General features: G+C 35.5%; 2 protein-coding genes across 2 annotated transcripts; both read right to left on the bottom strand.

Moving 5' to 3' along the window:
- Positions 1–7,400: 7,400 nt before the first annotated feature.
- Positions 7,401–14,884, bottom strand: LOC107889881 (MDIS1-interacting receptor like kinase 2-like). Its single transcript, XM_016814427.2, has 3 exons — positions 14,713–14,884; positions 8,052–9,212; positions 7,401–7,795 (listed from the first exon to the last, which is right to left on the bottom strand). Exons 1-3 carry the CDS (start codon positions 14,882–14,884, stop codon positions 7,401–7,403), a joined length of 1,728 nt encoding a protein of 575 aa, XP_016669916.1.
- Positions 14,885–15,205: 321 nt separating this feature from the next.
- LOC107889880 (probable leucine-rich repeat receptor-like protein kinase At1g35710) lies at positions 15,206–16,042 on the bottom strand. Its single transcript, XM_016814426.2, has one exon. It carries the CDS (start codon positions 16,040–16,042, stop codon positions 15,206–15,208), a length of 837 nt encoding a protein of 278 aa, XP_016669915.2.
- Between the last annotated feature and the right edge of the window lie 5,677 nt (positions 16,043–21,719).

Here is a 21,719-nt window from a genome sequence, read left to right on the forward strand (position 1 = left end):
CAACCTATTAACAAATCATTTGCACATAATCTCTTCTGTAGATACATATTCTTAGGCATATCTACTCAACCGTACAAAATTCCTCTTGTACTCAGCAACCGTCATCCGACCTTGTTTTAGTTCCAGGAACTCTTTATGCTTTTGATCGCTCTGACTTATAAATTTCTTCCTAAATTTTGTCTGAAAGAACTCCCAAGTCACTCGTTCAGTCGGAACCACAGATATCAGAGTTTTCCACCATTGATAAGCAGTATCTCGAGACCACACATTTAATGCATTCATCAGGAGTACAAGATATTTTCTCAAATACACGGATCGTATTTTCAAGCCAAAACTCGACCCTCACAGCATCATCATCCACGGTAGCTCTAAACTTTTCAGCCCCGTGTTTTCATATTCTATCTACCGGAGGCTTATTCACTTGTATTGGGTTCACCACTTGAGGAGCAATAGGGACTCGTTGAGGCATAGGTGGGGGTGGAGGTTGGGGAGCAGTTTGGTTCGTGCGAACGAACTCTGCAAACCATTCATTCAACACATGGAATAAGGCTTCCTTAGCCTCTCCTCCTTAACTACTAGATATAGTTCTAGATACGGTCGGTGCCGCCCCTCGATTGGGAGCCGGTGTATTACTTTAAACTTCATCATCTACTACTCGAACTGGATCCATTTACTATATAAAAGCACAATTTAAACATCAGAAGTCATCACACTATTATAATTCGTCTATGGCATGTATAGCTAGACTCTCACACATGCTATGTTAGTCCTAGAATCGACTAAACCGTAGCTCTGATACCAATAAATGTAACACTCCTTACCCGTATTCAATGCAGGAAAACGGTCTGAGGCATTATCAAACTTATACCATCATATTCAAACACAATTCCACTCATCAAACTTGCATAAAATTTAAAACTTTGAACATAGAATCATCGTGCCCCTTATAAGGCTCTACGAGACCTTAAAACATGCTTAAGGGAGGTTCGAGACTAAACCGATAACTCAAAGGATCTCTCAAAAACTTAGAAAATTTTCACTACTGCAAGAGTCATACGCCAGTGTGCCCCAGCCGTGTCCCTCACACGTCCACGAGACACGCCCGTGACTCAGCTGTATGGATACAAGACATACCTACTGACTTGCACCACACGGCCAGACCACATGCCCGTGTACCTTGCACATGCCCATATCCAGGCCGTGTGCTCGGCCTTGCCAAAACTAGCTTGCATTCTATTTCTGACGTCAGCAACAAATTAAGGTCACACGACCAAGGTACACGCCCGTGTCCTCAGCCCGTGTGGCAATTTAAATTCTAAAGTTAAACTGTAATTTTCACATGGCTAGGGTACACGCCCATGTGTCTAAGTCGTGCCTCCCACACGGCCAAGACACACAGCCGTGTCTCAGCCTGTGTGGCCACATCAAACCTAAAATACAAGATGCAGGGGACACATGGCCAATTCATACGCCCATGGCACAGGCCGTGTGTCTACCTTTGTGGACAACCTTAAGACTATTTTCCAAGCCAATTGCCACCCACAAAATCATACCAACATACATATTTCCATTAGCCATTAACATGGCATGATTCATAACAAAAAATAGACATTCCAACAACTTCATTTATGCTCATCCTATACCATTTCTAACATCGACCAATTCCAAGACAACGATAGTACATTATGCCATTAAAATCATAGCACCATTTAACATGTATATCTACGCCTAATTCCACAAACATACCAAATAACAGTTCAACTAATAGCCACATCAACTAGGAGCTATATACATTTATATTTATATATCATAATTCATTAACTACACAAGCCAAATCACATGGCCACAATCACCAACAAAACATACCAAAAAGACTTAAGTCCCCATACATGCCATATGAACCAAAATATAGTTTCAAAATACCAAAAGAACGGTGGATAGTTTGACGATGCTTCCAACGATCCCCGGATCCGAGCTAGCTTTGAAGTCACTATAAAACATGGAAAATTAACAACGTAAGCTATAAGCTTAGTAAGTTCGCATGAAATATCACAATTAAATACGTATGCATAATTCAACAATTTGTATAAACATTAACTATCAATTCATCTCAATGAACAAACCTTTCATTTACTCATTCACAAGAGTAAACACTTCATTCTTTATCTTATCACTTCGAGAATTATAGAATTTATGCATATACCTGTACCATGCCGTATCAATCTCACAATCGTCCGTCTCTTTCATTTTTCTCGTTGAACCATGCGGAATAGAAGTCGGATACTCAAGAGTTTCATACCATAGGTACCTATACCATGGCCCGAAGCCAACTCAAAGTAACCTATCACTGAAGTACCTATACCATGGCCCAAAGCCAACTCAAGGTAACTTCGCTCGGAGTATCTATACCATGGCCCGAAGCCAATTCAAGATAACATCCGAAATGGCTATACCATGGCCCGAAGCCTACTCAAGGCAACTCGCACCTGAAGTGTTGATATCAATACCTTAATGACATGTCACTAGCATCCTAAACTATTCCTAAGGTTCAACCGGGACTTTCCAACATCAAAACCATAGTCGAAATCTTTATCTCTTATCAACGAGTCTTTGAAGATTCCATAATGATTCTTTGTCGAATCATTCGAAATAACTCAATATTCTCAAACATTCAATTCATGCAATCTCAAAGCATTTAAATACAATGTTTAAATAAGTTCATCACATACGAACTTACCTCGGACGCAAAAATGACGAGATTAGTCGACTATTCCGCGACTTTGTTCTTTCCATGATCTAAGTCTGATCTCGGCTTTTCTTGATCTAAATGTTATCAAATTTAACCCATTTAGCATTCAATCTACTCAATTTAGTCCACAATTCATATTTTGGAAAATTTACACATTTACCCCTATACTTTTCCAATTTTTATAATTTAGTCCTTAAGCTTGTAAAATGAAATTCATTCAATTTACGGCCAACTCAAGCTTAGTTGAATTTCTTAGGGACTCCTAGAAGCCCAAATATTTCCTTATTTCACCGTTTTAGCCATCACATTTTAAAATTTCACAATTTAATACCTATTTTGCATTATTATCAAAAAATCACTTTATACAACTATTTTAACTATCATCAAACTTCTATAATTCATCAACAACCATCAATTTACTCAAACATTCATCAATGGTAACATGTCGAACCTTTAAAAATTTCAAAATCTAAGGTACGAGTTAGCTAAAACACGAAGCAACGATCTCAATAATGTAAAAATTATTAAAAATTGAGCTAAAACCATACCTTAATTGAAGAATTAAGCTAGCCGAATGTAAAGCCCTATTTTTGTTTCTTCTTCCTCAAAATTTTGGCCATGCGTGAATGAAAATGAAGAATTTGGCTTTCTGTTATTAATTTTATAACATAATTACTTATTTACGATTTTAACCTTATTAAACCTTAAAAATTTCAACAATACCAAACTAACAACTTCTTCTATGCCATTAAGGTCTAATTGACATGCAAGGACTCTCATTTTTAATATAATAACCATATACTACATTTAAACAATAGAACTCTACTTTTACGCGTTACGCGATTTAGTCCTTTTTCGTAATTAAACATTCAAACAATAATATTACTTCACGGAACTTTCACACATAGAAAATAATATATTCTAACCACCAAAAATAATATTAAAATAATTTTACGACTTTGGATTTGTGGTCCCGAAACCACTGTTCCGACTAGGGTCTAAATCGGGCTGTTACACTATCAATATTCTTATGTCTTTATTGTTGGACAAAACACGTTAGATAACATAATATATAAATAAAAATAAACAAATATTTATATAAAAATAAAATATAAATTTAATAATTTATATTTAAATTATTAGATATGAAAAACCAATAAATAACATACCAAAAACCAAAAATCGAAAAGAAGAATTGAGTTTTACTAGATGTTGAGGCTTTTTTTTACACAGTTTCCTTAATATAGATTTGGCCACTCCTATAGTACTTGGAGAAACATTGGTCGACTGTCTCCCAGGATACAACAACCCGATGATTGAAGCAGTAGAACCTCTACAGTGATCAACGAACAAATGTTGCCTTTTTCTATCACCGAAGGAAAATATGAAGAGAAAAAGAGTAAAATTTTTTAGAGGAAAATAAACTCGATGCGAGAGAGTGTAATTTAGGAAAAAAATCTGAAGAATTCTTAGTCTTTTATAGGCATTCAATATGGAGGAATTTTGGAAAATAATCATGAATAAAGATACAAAATCTATATTTAAGGAGCAATGAAATCCATTTGATTAAAATCAAATCAATAAATTTCGTGTTGGGCTAAAATATCCGCAAGCCCATCTTAGGCTCAATCGATTTAGACATTTTGCGTCGCCCATATCGTGTGAGTGTGCGCCAACCCCGATGGGTTTGGATCTACATCCCCCTGCACATGAGACAATGTTTCAAGCTTAGTCATTCAATCACCTTTTAAGTGGGTTCTCATATATATATATACATATCTCACACCAATGTGGGATCTAAGATTTTCATTTCATCAACAAATATTCACAAGTAGCTTACTTTGAACATCAAATTCTCATTCATCACTCAACCATTTTGAGCATATCTCATGGAGTAGAATATAAAATCATAATTTTATGATTAACTCTCCACCTTTATCAATTGAGAATACGCCTCAAAGTTCCCAAAAATTACAATTTTTCCAACATTTATCATTATACAACTTATTTAACACATAAATAAATATTGAAAAAAATAATGAAAATGTCTTCTAGGTAAAAATATGTTATTACAATGATCATACGATAGATATGTGGGTATACTCCAATAGATATTTAGGAGGATATGATATTCATATCTTGTTAAAAATGCAGAACCAAATCAACTACTATTTATTTGAACTTTCACTGCTCATAAGCATCTCATGGTTCTTAATCTGGATAAGAGATATTTCATGAAGAAGCATTGAAATAGGAGATATTTGAGGCCTTTAGTCAATGTCTCACTCAAATTGATTAGTATTATGCTATTGAATTGTCTTCGTCTTTGAGGAGTAAACTGGAAGTTGTAGCGGATGTTCTGTGTTTCTACGTTGAAGTTTCTAAGCAGGTAATAAATGAAGATCCTAATAAAGATGGATTATTCTTTAGAAGGGTCAATCCTTTAAAAATCAAAATTGATTCTTCTTAAAAATATTCATTTTTAATTAATTAATTATTATTAATTAATTATTTATATTACTAATAGGTAATAGTGAAATAATCTTAGTAGAAATTCTACCCTTAAGTGATCAGAAATCAGCCATTCTTGTATAAAAGTAGCTACTTTTTTTCTTAGGGGAAAAATAATAATTAACATGTAGGAAGAAACAAGGTAGTGGATATATATGTAAGTGGAAAAGTCAATTGTATTTGTCTTCCAATTTTTTCCATGGAATATGAACTCACAACATCATTGTCTCTGGTCCAACCACCTTTGGCTTAGTCTTTACTTAAGGGATACATTTTCTCATATTACAAATGCATTGCAATTAATTTCGGAGAACATACCGTTGTAGAGAGTGAAAAGGATATTATAGCAACGATGGTGTACGAGAGTTTGTTGAATTTGCCAATCAATTGCTGATTCAATTGTAATTAACTTTATTAACTGCAAAAGTAAAATTCGAGATGGACACATACGTTGAGTTGTGCAATTCAAAAAAAACTTCAGGCATTTGCAGGATCTTTACCACAGAGTCGAAGACATTTTGATTATGACAAATTGCATAATAACCCAATTGCAAAGCAAAGATGCAACTGAAGCAGCAGCTGAAACATGAAACTGATACTAACAATCTTCTCCTAGTTTGTATATTATCTAGTACGTATAGGCCTATAACAAATTTAAACAATCTTCTTAATAAAGATGGGTTATTCTTTAAGATCGGTCACTTTTAAAAAGATCAATCCAACGGACCTCTCTTATAAATGGATTGATTATTTTTAATTATTTATATATCTTCTTTTTATTCTTTATATTATCAATGGTAAAAGTGTTGAAATAATCTTACTAAAAATTCTACCATTAAAATGAAGTGATTGGAGATGAACCATATGTAAGGAATGTTGGTTGAATAAGACTAAATTGACTGATTGTATCAAAAACTGATCATGTTGTTGGTTTGATTAACAGATTAGAATGATTGACATGTGAATCAATACAGACCGATTGAATTAAATTAAGAGTCGATTGAACTGATTGAACTAAAATTTTTTTATTTTTAATTTTTATAAAATTTTTAATAATTTATTTAATAAATCAAATCAATCAGTTAGAACAAAAACTGTTGGTTCGACGGATTTCACCATCATGTGATTACGAAAATACTGTGCTCTTTCTTTAAAAAAGCATCATTATCATACATTTCCTCGTATCACTATTGCATTGGAATTAATGTTGGGGCAGATGCAATTATAGAGCAACAAGAGTATTGATAAAAATGTTATTTTAACAAAATATATTGAATAGTTTAATTATTTTTTAAATTGGGAAAGAATGAAATCTATGCGATGTCTAAGTCAAACAAATAAAATTTATATAAAATAAACAAAATGTATAAAAACTAAATTTTAATTTATCCAATATATTACATTTTAAGTAAGTCTTTGGTGATTTCTTAACACAAGTTAATAAAACTACTTGAATTTATATTAGAAAAATTTTCAGTAAATTAATAAATATAATTATTTTATTTTATAAAAGTAGATAATAATATTAAAAAATATTTATTTTTTAGTTTTAATCTTTTTAATATAATCTTTTATATTTTTTTGGATAGTTCTGGATAAAAGATACATACGTGAAAATTTTGAATATCTCATTTTATAAAAGAATTGATAATTTATTTTAATTTTTTAATAAAATAAAATTACTTTATCATTTTCTACGAGAAGTCTAAGATCATACTTGCAATTCTTAATGAGAAATAACGTGACTATTACATAATAATCCAAGAATCATTTTTATTGTGAGTCAATCCATGATAATTACCTCTAACATATACTTATATGTTGACTTGATATCACATATCCATAACACTCGTCATCAACCAAGCACATATTAGTCTCAATACATTATTGTTGTCTAATACCACAATAATACTTGCCTAAGGATATTTAAGAATGATCATATCAATATTCCTAGGTCTTCATCATTATACAATTTATTTAACACATAAATAAATATTGAAAGTAATTATGAAAATGTCTTTTAATAAACTAGGTAAAAATATGTTAATACAATCACTGTATTAGGGCATACTCCAATAGATATTTAGAAGAATATGATATTCATATCGTCTTAAAACTGTAGAATCAAATCAAATACTAATTATTTGTAACTTTCACCGCTCGTAAGCATCTCATGGTTCTTAAGCTCGATAAGAGATATTTCATGGACAGGCACTAAAATTGGAGACTTGATGTGTAGGAATTCTTGAGACACTGATTTCATTGTTGGTCGAGCTTTGGGTTTGGCCCGTAAGCATGCGAAAGCAATCACAGCAACAAAAGCGATGTCTCCTGCCATTTTTCGACTTCTTGGGGGTGATAATCGAGGGTCCAAAACTTCATTTAACATGACATTTTGGATACTAGATGGCGATGACGATGATGTTAGTGTTGACAACAATTCACCAGGATGCTTTCCCATCAATATTTCCAATGCCAACACTCCAAAGCTATATACATCACATTTTTCAGTCACAACTAATGAATAAGCAAGTTCTGTAATTAAAGCAAAAAAGAATAGTTAAAAATAGATGTGAATTTATATTGTGCAGTCAATTGTAGGTGCATGTGTAATTGCATTTGAATTCTTTAATCTTAAGTTAAAACAAAAATTTTATTTACATTTGATCTTTGCTAATTTTGCTTTTCCCATTTGTTTTGAATAATATGTAATTCAAAACAAATAATCAGTACAAACTAAGAATGAATGAAGCTAAATAAAAAGGGAAAAAAGAGAGTGAATGTATAGAACCTGGGGCAATATATCCGTCCGTGCCAACAATTACAGTTCGATTAGATGAATTAGGATCAAGAAGTCTTGAAGTTCCAAAATCAGCAATAAAAGCTTCCAATTCAGAGTTCAACAAAATGTTATTACTTGAGATGTCTCGATGAACAATTGGAGGGTTGCAATCATAATGCATGTAAGATAGAGCATGTGAGACACCTTTGACAATGTTCACTCTTTTGGTCCAATCCAATTCCACAGCTTCCTCATCAATGCTCAAGATATAAAACAAGCTTCCCTTTTCCATATATTCATAAATCAAGAACATGCAACGATTGTGGAGACAAAATCCGTGGAGCTTGACAATGTTCTTGTGTCGTATTTCTGTTAAAAACTTGATCTCATTTCGGAAACTTGTATCATAAGCCGGTTGCTCAGCTTCCAATCGGTGGAGTTTTTTCAATGCAACAACTTTGCCACTTGGTAAGATTGCTCTGTAAACACTGCCATAACCACCCGTTCCAATGCAATATTTGATATCAAAATCCTCTGTGCCTTTGATGATGTCTTCAAAAGCAATCTTTCCATCGAAGTTCCAAATAGAGAATAAATCTCCATTTTTGGTTGGACTTGGATCAGGTTTCAAAGCTTTAGCTCTATATCGTCGAAACAGGATGAATATCACCAACACAAAAGTCGAGACAAAAAATAATGAAGTTGGAACAAGAATAACAATAGGTAGATTCTGCTTCACTACTTTGCTATTTCTTTCTCGGTTTACATTTGGAGATGAAGGGCAAGGACGGAAGCCTTGAATGGAACCACATAAATCCTTGTTGCCTGTAAATGTCTCGGGTGCAAAATGCAATAATCCATATGGAATTTGACCCCTCAGTGAATTAAATGACAAATTGAGGTTCCCCACAAAAAATAGAAATTCGGGAATCGTGCCCGTTAGATTATTCCAACTGAGATCTAAGATGCTTAAATGAGTTAAATTCCCAAATTGGGAAGGTATCACTCCTTGGAAAAGGTTATGGCTAAGATCAATGTTTTGGGAATTGAGTTGAGAAGGTATATCTCCACTAATGATGTTATGGCTTAGATCAAGCTGGTTTAGGCATAAGCCACCAATTCGCAGGGGAATCCTTCCACTCAAGTTATTGTTTTCCAAATTTAAGTATACTAAAAGTTGACAAATTACCAATCTGAGATGGAAGGGGGCCACTCAATTTGTTGTCTGAGAGATCTAAGTGTTGGGAAGAAACCGAACAACCGAAACAAAGCGAAAGCACACTCTCCCTATAACTCTTGTCAAAAATTATGACAAGCACAATAGCACAAGATATGTTCTCAGCAACCTTAATCAACCACAAATCAACTAACGCAACCACAACAAAAATAAATAGAGACACCGGTAATTTTACGTGGAAAACCCCTCTAAATCAAGGGTAAAAACCACGGGACTTTAGAGTCTGATCAAGAGCTCCACTATTATCAAATGTTCGACTACAAGATCACAATTTCAAGCCTACAACAAGCATTCAACTCCAACAAGGCTAATAATATGTAATCTTTAGCAAAAGAGAGAAAAATGAGAGAACATCACCAAAAAAATGCAGCTGCTGAAAAATGGGTATTTCCGACGCTACAAGGCTCGGATGAAAAATTCAGCCGTACAAAGTCAAGAACACCTTATCGCCTAGCTGCTGTCCAAAAATCAACTCAATCGAACCACGGATGAACCTTCGATCGAAGCGTTGATCACTGCTGCACCAAGCTTGAAAAACTGATTTTCTCTTCTCTCTTTCTCTGGATGAGCTTCAATCTCACTCTCTCAAAATTTCTGTCTCAATAATAAAAGAAAGGCTGCCCACATCCCACACATAAAAAGCCAAAAAAAGACAATACATTGTGGCAGAAAATATGGGTTTCCTACATAATGGGACCCATACCCAACAAATCACCCCCTCCAACTATGTGGGGAATGCCTCCATGCCGGAGGTCAAACAACATGCTTCAAACTTTCCTCTTGGTAAGGCCTTCGTCAACATATCAGCACCATTATCATTAGTGTGTATCTTCTCAAGCTCTAACAACTTAGCTTCAAGAACATCTCGTATCCAATGGTACCTCACATCAATATGCTTAGATCTAGCATGAAAAGTTGAGTTCTTACCAAGATGAATAGCACTCTGGCTATCACAATACAGGACATACTTCTCCTGAGTAAAACCAAGCTCATGCACAAACGTCTTCATCCAAAGCATCTCCTTACACGCTTCGGTTGCTGCAATGAACTCTGATTCGGTGGTGGACAATGCAACACACTTTTGCAGTCTCGATTGCCATGCCACAACTCCCTCTGCATAAGTGATTAAGTAACCTGAAGTAGATCTCCTCGAGTCAATGTCACCAGCCATGTCTGAATCTGTATACCCAACAAGAACAGGTTTCTCATTGCTGAAACAAAGTTTCATGTTGGAAGTGCCACGAAGATATCTCATAATCCACTTCACTGCATTCCAATGCTCTCGGCATAAGCCAAGTCTGGTCTCGTGCAAACCATTGCGTACATTAAACTACCCACGGTTGAAGAGTAAGGAATTTTCTGCATCTCTTCCTTCTCCTTTTCTGTGGAAGGACTATGCTTAACACTCAATCTAAAGTGCATAGAAAATGGAGTATTCACCGCTTTAGCTTTGTCCATACTAAACCTTTGAAGTACTTTCTCAATGTACCTCTCTTGTGATAACCATAATTTCTTGGCCTTTCTATCACGTGTCAATCTTATGCTAAGAATTTGCTTTGCTGGCCCCAAATCCTTTATTGCAAAGGATTTACTCAACTCTTGTTTCAACTTCTCAATTCTAGAAGCATTCTGACCAACAATAAGCATATCATCAACATAGAGCAAAAGAATAATAAAATCATCACCAGAGAATCTCTTAACAAATACACAATGATCAGAAGTAGTCTTCTTGTAGCCTTGCTCCCCCATAACAGACTCAAACTTCTTGTACCATTGCCTTGGAGCTTGCTTCAAACCATACAAGCTCTTCTTCAATCTGCACACATTGTCCTCTTTCCCTTGTGCAACAAAACCCTCTGGCTGCTCCATGTAAAGCTCTTCTTCCAAGTCACCATGAAGAAAAGCAGTTTTCAGATCCATTTGTTCAACCTCTAAGTCATAACAAGCTGCCAAACTCAGTATAGTACTTATAGAGGACATCTTCACAACCGGAGAAAATATTTCTTCAAAATCAACCCCCTTTTTCTGAGTATAACCCTTGACAACCAATCTAGCTTTGTATCGTGGAGATGAAGACTTCTCTTCTTGCTTCAACCTGTAAACCCATCGATTCTTCAAAGCTCTTTTGCCCTTAGGCAGTTTCACCAATTCAAAGGTATGGTTCTCATGCAAGGATTAAAGTTCGTCTTTCATCGCTTCAACCCACTGATCTTTGCATTCACTCTCCATAGCCTCTTCATAACATTCAGGTTCTCCTCCGTCAGTCAAAAGAACATATTCATCAGGAGAATACCTGACAGAAGATCGTCGATCTCTGGAAGACCTTCAAAGTGGAACTGCTGATAGAGCTATAGGTGCATGTTGTTGATCATTCACAATATCATCCATGGGAGTATCAAAGTCACCTATAGTCTGATGGTCACCACTAACATCATCATGCACACTATCCTGGATAGGATCTAGTGAAGAGTCTAGAGGAACCGGATTCACATCGATCAAGTCACCACTACCTTGTGAATCCACTTTCTCCGTCTTATCAATGTCATCAATGGTCTAATCCTCAATGAAGACAACATCTCTGCTTCTCACGAGTTTCTTCTGAACTGGATCATAGAGTCTATAACCAAACTCACCATCTAGACCATAGCCAATAAAAATGCATTGTCGAGCCTTGGCATCCAACTTGGATCTTTCATCCTTTGGAACATGAATAAATGCTTTACAACCGAACACACGTAGGTGATCATATGACATGTCTTTACCAAACCAAACTCTATCTGGCACATCACCTTTCAAAGGAACACTAGGAGACAGATTTATCACATGTGTCACTGTATTTAAAGCTTCAGCCCAAAACGATCTTGGTAACTTTGCATCTGACAATAAACATCTGACTCTCTCAATCAATGTTCGGTTCATTCTTTCAGCTAACCCATTTAACTGTGGAGTCTTTGGTGGTGTTCTCTGATGTCTGATTCCCTGTCGTAGACAACACTCATGAAACGACCCTGTGTACTCGCCACCATTATCAGTACGAATGCACTTCAACTTCTTCCCTGTTTCTCTTTCAACTGATGCTTGAAACTGTTTAAACACCTCAAAGACTTGATTTTTAGACTTCAAAGTGTAAACCCATAGCTTTCTTGAACAATCATCAATGAAAGTCACAAAGTAAAGTGCACCACCATGTGATCTTACTTTTATCGAACCACAAATATCTGAATGGACCAACTCTAGCAACTTTGATTTTCTATGAGAAGGATGGCTTCTAAATGAAACTCTTCTCTGTTTTCCTGCTAGACAATGAGCACAATTCTTCAGTGTAGCATTCTTTAAACCCGAAAGTTGATTCTTCTTCGCTAAACAGTTAAGCCCCTTCTCACTCATGTGACTGAGTCGTTTATGCCACAACTCAGTTGAGTTGTCATTCACTGTCACATTCACCGTCTCTCGAGAAGTCAAAGCTTGCATCAAGTACAAATTTGAGCTATTCTTTCCTCGAGCCACAACCAAGGAGCCTTTAGTCAACTTCCACTGCCCCTCACTGAAGGTGTTACAGAATCCCTCATCATCAAGCTTTCCTGCAGAAATCAAATTCAAACGGATATCCAGTGCATGTTTGACATCCTTGAGAGTTAACTTTGTTCCATTGTTACTCACCAAGCTAACATCTCCCATACCAATAACCGAAACCAAACCGTCATTACCCATCTTCAATACCCCAAAATCACCAGGAGTATAAGATGTGAAGAATACCTTCCTCGATGTGACATGAAGTGATGCACCAGTATCAATTGCCCAACTAGTCTCGTCGCATACTAGGTTGACCAAATTCTCATCACAAATAACTAACAGATCTTCACGAGTAACAGTAGCAACACGCTCGAATTTTTCATCGTCATTCCGATCGTGTTTATCACCACCACCTTTATTCTCTTTCTTCCACTTGAAGCAATATTTCTTGATTTGACATTTCTTACCACAATGATGACACTCAAGATTCTTGTATCTCGATCTTGACTTGCTTTGGCTTTTATCTCTACCCTTTCCATCTTTGTCTCTGTTCCTCCCCCTGTTCTCAATAACCAACACCTCGGACTGTGATATAGAACCCTGGGATCTTCTTCTAACCTCTTCATTTAACACATCACTCTTAGCCAAATCCAAAGTAATAATACCCTGTGGGGCAGAATTAATGAGCGAGACCCAAAAGGTCTCCCAAGAGTCTTGTAGAGTAGCAAGCAACCAAAGTCCTAAAATCTCGTCATCAAATTTGACACCCATACCAAGCAACTGATTCATCACACTCTGAAATTCACTAACGTGGTCAGCTATAGACATTCCTTCTTTGTATTTCAACGCCATCATTTTCTTCAGCAAAAACAACTTGTTATTGCCCAACCTCGAAGCATACAAGCTTTCAAGCTTCTCCCACAATGTTTGAGTATGTGTCTCCTGATCAATGCAGTTGTAAACATTTTCTTCAACAAATTTTCGAATAAAGCCACACACTTGTTGATGCTCAAATTCCCATTCTTCATCACTTTTTGAATCAGGTTTTTGAGAAGTAAAGACCGAAAGATGCAAAGCCTTCACAAACAACAAATCCTTCATTTTATTCCGCCAAAGTTGATAATTTGTGCCATTCAACATAATCATCTTGCTCGTCTTAATTTCTATAATTATCTGACAAAATAACCAAGCTCTGATACCAGTTTGTTAGGAAGAAACCGAACAACCGAAACAAAGTGAAATCACAACCGGTGTTCTTTCTCTCCCTATAACTCTTGTAAAAAATTATGGCAAGCACAATAGCACAAGATATGTTCTCTAGCAACCTTAATCAACCACAAATCAACTAATGCAACCACAACAAAAATAAATAGAGACACCGGTAATTTTACGGGAAAAACCCCTCTAAATCAAGGGTAAAAACCACGGGACTTTAGAGTCCGATCAAGAGCTCCACTATCATCAAATGTTTGACTACAAGATCACAATATTAAGCCTACAACAAGCATTCAACTCCAACAAGGCTAATAATATGTAATCTTTAGCAAAAGAGAGAAAAATGAGAGACCATCACCAAAAAAATACAGCTGCTAAAAAATGGGTATTTCCGACGCTACAAGGCTCGGATGAAAAATCCGACCGTACAAAGTCAAGAACACCTTATCGCCTAGCTGCTGTCCAAAAATCAGCTCAATCGAACCACGGATGAACCTTCGATGGAAGAGTTGATCACTGCTGCACCAAGCTTGAAAAACTGATTTTTCTCTTCTCTCTTTCTCTAGATGAGCTTCAATCTCACTCTCTCAAAATTTCTGCCTCAATAATAAAAGAAAGGCTGCCCACATCCCACACATAAAAGGCCAAAAAAAGACAATACATTGTGGTAGAAAATATGGGTTTCCCACATAGTGGGACCCATACCCAACACTAAGTATCCCAGGGCATTCAAACTCTCAATTTCATGGGGTATAGGACCTTCCGAAAGATTCGAAGCCATGGGTAGATGCAATGAATTGCGTAAATGAAGTAGAGATGAAGGGGTGGAATTGGAAATGTGGTTGGAATCAAGTTGTAGCTCTATTAGATTCGTCATATTTCCAATTTCATAAGGGATGGAACCGTGTAAAAGATTTCTGTCAAGGGACAACAACTACAAATTGGTCAATAACTCAAAGATAAAGGGATTGAGCCAGTGAGTCTGTTACCAGAGAGAAGCAATAAAGTCAAATTCTTTAGTTTTCTAATATCTAATGGGATGAAACCTTCAAAAAGATTTGAGTCAAGGTACAAACGACTCAAGCTGGGTAAAAGAACTAGAAACGAAGGGATTTCACCACTCAAGTTATTGGCACCAAGATCTAAGTGAGACAACTTCCCAAGATGTCTTATTTCTTGTGGAATGGAACCATTTATTTTATTTTGATAAATCGAGAAGCATATTAGACGATAGATATAGTGTAGTCAAATTGGTTAGCCTCCCAATTTCTTGCGGAATGGATCCATTGAGTTGGTTTCCATAAAGAACCAATGATACAAGATTGGTTAAGTTGTTGACAGAAGATGGGATTGGACCAACAAGCATGTTGCTTGAGAGATGGAGATTAACCAAACTCTTGAGCTTTCCAATATTTGGTGGAATGGAACCGTAGAGCTGGCAGTTTCCGAGATGGAGAGTCATTAGCTTGTTCAGGTTCCATATATGGGGAGGGATGATGCTCTGCAATGGATTAGAGGTCATAATCAAGTGGGTGAGATTGGTCAAAAGACCAATAGTTGAAGGCATATGAACAATGAGGTTCCTCGTCAAATTTAGAGAAACAAGATTCTCCATCTTCTCAATTTCCAAGGGAATAGAATGAATTTCATTATAAGAAACATCAAGCACTGCCAATTGAGTAAGGTTTCCAAGTGAAGAAGGTAACTCACCTCTAAGAGTATTTGAGGACAGGTTGAGGCACTTGAGTTTGGAAAGTGCACCTATTTGAGGTGTTATACTCCCATTTAGACCATGGCCACTAAGATCAACCTCGATGACACTCCCAGCAGGACTACATCTAACACCAGGCCATGTACAATGGTGAACACCTTTGTTGCTGTAGTTACTCCACCACCCAGTTTCCATCAATGCTTTTTCCTCAGCTACAAGAGATTCTGAATCATTATTTGTTGCTCTAGTAATCTCACTGCTCCTCACTATTATAGAGAGTAAAAAAAGTAAAATAGCAATGAAAGTGTAAAAGGAGAATGCCATAGCTATTAAGATCAGGATTGAAGCTTTACTCCCAATTTTAAAGAGCCGGTAAAAACATATATATATAAAGACTTGATCCAACATTTGGCTATATGTGCAGTTGAAGGTCAACCAGTATTTTCCTATTGATTACTTTTGGAAAGAGCAAAATCTAGTATGAAAGCATATTCCGTAAAGTTATTATGAAAATTATTATGACTACTAAAAATAATTACCTTTCTGTAGCATTATTATGAAAATTATTGGCCGCGTACATGAACAATGTGTTCAACGTTTCGTTGGTGGGAAATGAAGACCAAAATTGATTTTAGAAACTAAGCAGCTCAATGTTGTATTTGTTGCGCGGAAGCGTGTGAAAGAGTAAAATTATTGTACTGAAAAATCACACTAAGTTCAATTCCCAGGAAAGAGAGGTAGATCACGAAGATCACTTAAATACCAAGTCTTTCCTAGCCAGAATATCCCTCTATTGTAATTTAATAGCATAATAAATCACTACAATCACATTCACAAAATATGCAAAACAAATAATAAAGAACACCAGAATTTTAACAAGGTTCAGCAAATTTTGCCTACGTCCTCGGGCACTACCAAATATATTTCACTCCAAAAATTACAAGTGAAATTTACAAATAGAGAGAGAGAATAATGCCTTAAGTAGAGAATGGCAATTATGGGATGAAGAAAGCAAGCAATGGTTAGGCCTATTTATAGTTGAGGTTTAAGGATTAACTTGCAATGTCCCTATACAATTAGGGACCAAAATTGTAATTATCCCATGCCAACTTTTAACCCAACTTGCCAACCAATATTACTTTCTACTTTCGGTGCCCACCCCATTTGACTTTTCAAACAATGGTGGGTTCCAATAATCTCCACCTTGAAGATTTGATTACGATAATCTTATCTTCACACAATTCTTTCTGCTTTTGACAACAATACTTGATAGTGCCTTCTTCAACTGTTAAACTTGCAGGATATTAATCAAGTTCAAACAATGTTCGAACTTGGTTGCTGTTACCACCTTGGTCATCATATCTGCGGGATTATCTGCAGTCTTGATCTTCTGAAGATAAATTTTCCCCTCTTCAATAATTAGCTGGATCGTCGTTAACCTTTTCAAGCTCCACCTACTGCAAAGTACTACTGGTTTTGTCATCCTTTTGTGAATCCTTGTACTTCAACATGGTTGATTCATCAAAAGTCACATCTCTACTGAAAACAATCTTTCTTGTATCAGGACACCAGAGACGATATCCTTTTACTCCATCAGTTATACCCAAGAATAATACTTTCTTTACTCTTGGGTCTAACTTAGATTCTTTTACATGATAATATGCAGTGGAACCAAATACATGCAAAGAATCATAATCAGTAGCAGATTTACCAGTCCACATCTCCATAGGAGTTTTTCCATTTATTGCAGCTGATGGCAAACGGTTAATTAGATGGCACGCATATGTAACTACCTCAGCCCAAAATTCTTTGCCCAATCCAGCATTGGACAACATACATCGAACTTTCTTCAGTATAGTTCGATTCATTCGTTCTGCCACCCCATTTTGCTGTGGTGTATCCCGAACAGTGAAGTGTCGTACAATGCCATCATCTTGGCATACTTGTAGAAATGGATCGTTTTTGTACTCAGTACCATTATCTGATCGAAGTCGTTTGACTTTTCGACCAGTCTGAGTCTCCACCATCTTCTTCCATTTCAGAAATGCATCCAAAACTTCACTTTTTCTTTTCATTAGATACACCCATACTTTTCTTGAATAATCATCAACAAAAGTAACAAAATAGTGCATACCTCCCAAAGAAGCTACTTTGGTAGGTCCCCACACATCACTGTGAACGTAGTCCAGAATTCCTTTCATATTGTGAATTGCTGGACCAAATTTGACCCTCTTCTGCTTGCCCAGAACACAATGTTCATAGAATTCCATTTTGCAAGAATTTGCACCTTTCAATAAGCCTTGCTTCACCAATGTCTGCAAAGCTTTTTCACCAGCATGTCCCAATCGCATATGCCATAATCTGGTAGCCTCTGAATCTACATCTTTTGTAGAAACTGTTGATGTTGATCCAATAACTGTACTTCCATTTAAAAAATACAAGTTATTTCTTCTTGTGCCTTTCATCACCGTCAGTTGCCCAGCTACTACTTTTAGTAATCCATCTCTCAAAGTGATTGTGAGCCCTTTAGATTCTAGGGCCCCTAATGAGATGAGATTTTTCTTCAGGCTAGGTACGTAGCGAACATCTGTCAAGACTTGGATTGAGCCGTCGTGATTCTTCAATTGGACTGTACCCACTCCCATTGTCTTACAAGCACTATCATTGCCCATAAGAACAATTCCACCTTCTAGCTCTTTAAGACTAGAAAACCAGTCCTTATTAAGACACATATGGTAAGTACATCCTGAATCCAAAATCCACTCATCCGTTTGACATGCCATTGCCATGCCAACCAAGCTAAAGTCTGACTCCTCATCATGCTCCGCTACACATGCATTAGAAATAGCCTTGCCCTTTTGTAGCTTAGGACAATTCTTTTTCCAATGCCCTTTTTCACGGCAAAAGGCACATTCATCTTTGGCGGGTCTCCCTTTGGACTTTCCCCTTCTACCAGATTTACTGCTGTGTGAACGACCTCTTACTGTTAAGACTTCTGCGGTTGTATCTCTGTGATCTCTTTTATCTTTCTTTCGAGTCTCAGATCTATACAACGCACTATAGACTGCATCAAATGTGATCGTGTCCTTCCCATGAAGCAATGTGGTGGTAAGATGATCATATTCATCAGGAAGGGAATTCAACAACAATAATGCCTTGTCTTCATCTTCAAATTTCTCATCCAAATTTAGCAAGTCTGCTAAAATTTTATTGAATGAGTTCACATGGTCATTCATCGACATACCGGGTGCATACGTGAATCGATAAAGTTTCTTTTTCATATAAAGCCTATTTTCAAGACTTTTCGTTAGAAACTTTTCTTCCAGTGTATCCCATAACTTCTTCGCTGATGTCTCCCTAATGACAGAGTACTTCTGCTCTTTGGCCAAACATAGGTGGATTGTACCACACGCCTGTCTATTGATCTTGGCCCACTCCTTGTCATCCATCTTGTCAGGCTTTTCTTCAAGGGCTATATCTAGCTCTTGCTGACATAAGACATCCAGGATCTCACATTGCCACATACCAAAATTATTGGTACTGTCAAATTTCTCTACTTCAAATTTTGCATTTGTCATAGTAGTCCTTGCTGATGACGATGCTACTGCCATTTTTCTCCTCAATCCCAACTACTGTATACGTGAACAGTACCGTATATGTGAATAGTACCGTATACGTAAATAGTACCGTATACGTGAATAGTGCTGTATACGTGAATAGTACCGTAAACGGTCGTATTCCCCAAGTACGAACCTGGCTCTGGTACCAATTGTTGCGCGGAAGCGTGTGAAAGAGTAAAATTATTGTACTGAAAAATCACACTAAGTTCAATTTCCAGGAAAGAGAGGTAGATCACGAAGATCACTTAAATACCAAGTCTTTCCTAGCCAGAATATCCCTCTATCGTAATTTAATAGCACAATAAATCACTACAATCACATTCACAAAATATGCAAAACAAATAATAAAGAACACCAGAATTTTAACGAGGTTCAACAAATTTTGCCTACGTCCTCGGGCACTACCAAATATATTTTACTCCAAAAATTACAAGTGAAATTTACAAATAGAGAGAGAGAATAATGCCTTAAGTAGAGAATGTCAATTATGGGATGAAGAAAGTAAGCAATGGTTAGGCCTATTTATAGTTGAGGTTTAAGGATCAACTTGCAATGTCCCTATACAATTAGGGACCAAAATTGCAATTATCCCATGCCAACTTTTAACCCAACTTGCCAACCAATATTACTTTCTACTTTCGGTGCCCACCCCATTTGACTTTTCAAACAATGGTGGGTTCCAATAGTATTATTCTTCTAAGAAAGCAATAATGATAATGTTAAACCCCAATTTTTCTAATATCGGTTTGGTTGCGTTTTTATAGTTTCGGCCAAATTGGAGAATACATTTTCACCGTTTTTGAGGATAATATTTCAATATTAACAAAATATGAACACTTAAGAAACCTCTAAACTTGTTGTAGATTAAAGATATTAAAATCTGCCTCCTTTAAAGATGTTTGGTTTAACAAACGTAGTCTCGTCGATTGAGTTTTATCTCGATTGATATAAGTATTGTTGTCAATGCAGGAAGATATGGGTTTGAGCATGCACTGAAGTATATGATCTTCTAATTTATGGGTTGAGGATGAGTTAAGAGTAGTTCTAGGCATTGTGTCAAAAAAATATCAAAACCTATAATGATATTGCTCAATAAGATAAATATTTTCAGTCTCAGTTTCTATAAAATTATAATAATTCATATTTTTTTATTACAATTTATATATTCATAAGTAAATATATAATGTTGAAATAATTTGTAAATCATAATTATAATAATCAACTTTAATTAATATATTAATAAATAAATTATTGAAGGAAATATAATAATAATTTTGATGTATGACCTCTATTATTTTACTATTAAGAAAAATATATTATAATTTTTAATCCTTTTTAAATGTTATTTGAGAAGAAAAGTCTAATTTGAGTAAAAAAAATAAAACAAAGGGTAAACTAAAGTCTAATTTGAGTAAAAAAATAAAACAAAGGGCAAATTATTTCGTAATCTAAGATAACATGAATAAGTTGTAAGGAGATTACACGTCATATTACATCATCTTGAAATTATTTAAGAATATAAGATTATAAAATGTTTAGAATGTTGAAAATTTAAACAAAATAATTTTATTCTAAAATGTAACATTATGTGAAATTCGACTAACGAAGCGTACCTTAAAGTAAAGTAGCGTGTTGGGTTATTTTTTATATTTAAAAGTGGAAAATGAAGTGCAATTGACTGTGTAAATATGAAAATGTTATATTCTTCTTTTCTGTAATTAATTTTTATTTGAAAATGTGCTCTCACAAAGTTTGTGTTTCTCCGTGAAAATTGTAGCCAAACTATTTTTAACTTCAGATCATTGATTTCACATATGTTTGATAAGGTTTAAGATGGGCTGAACATTCTCTATGAAGTAATCCTATAGAAATTATTTATCTTGTACCATTAAAAATAATTGGTGATTCAAATGATACATTTCTTTACATAAATATATCATTATAAGTAGGTGCGAAGCTAGAAATTTTGTTTAAAGGGGCGAGATAAGATTATAAAATTTGTGGAGGCTAAAGTTAAAATTTTTCTATTAAAAATGTTTAAAGTAAATTAAATTATTAATTTTTCAAAAAGATTAAAATTAAGATTTTTCCATTTAATCAAAAGTTAAAAGGGATTAAATTGGATCTTTTTATTTTAGGAAGGGGCTATATATGGAATTATCCCATTGAACAAAGGGCCGCGAGGACCCCTCCCCTTTGGGTATGCCCTGACTGCAAGTCCAAACAAACAATTAGATGTATAAGTAGTTAAAGAAGTTAAAGTCAGAGCCAATTATCAAGTGATTTTTTCTAAGTCATTGTGATAGTTTGTTATATTACCTCTTAGCAACTTGATTCCTAATGAAATAACATAAGTTATTATTATGAGATATTGTTTTTTA

Source organism: Gossypium hirsutum, chromosome A09 (genome assembly GCF_007990345.1).
Source record: "Gossypium hirsutum isolate 1008001.06 chromosome A09, Gossypium_hirsutum_v2.1, whole genome shotgun sequence".
Lineage (NCBI taxonomy): Eukaryota > Viridiplantae > Streptophyta > Magnoliopsida > Malvales > Malvaceae > Gossypium > Gossypium hirsutum.

Coding starts and splice junctions, on each gene's coding strand:
- LOC107889881 (XM_016814427.2), bottom strand. CDS start 14,884: ATGACGAATCTAATAGAGCTACAACTTGATTCCAACCACATTTCCAAT. Junction 9,213..14,712: donor CCTGGGATACTTAGTGTTGG/GTATGGGTCCCA, acceptor GTCAACTTTTAG/TATACTTAAATTTGGAAAAC. Junction 7,796..8,051: donor GGACGGATATATTGCCCCAG/GTTCTATACATT, acceptor CTTTAATTACAG/AACTTGCTTATTCATTAGTT.
- LOC107889880 (XM_016814426.2), bottom strand. CDS start 16,042: ATGGCATTCTCCTTTTACACTTTCATTGCTATTTTACTTTTTTTACTC.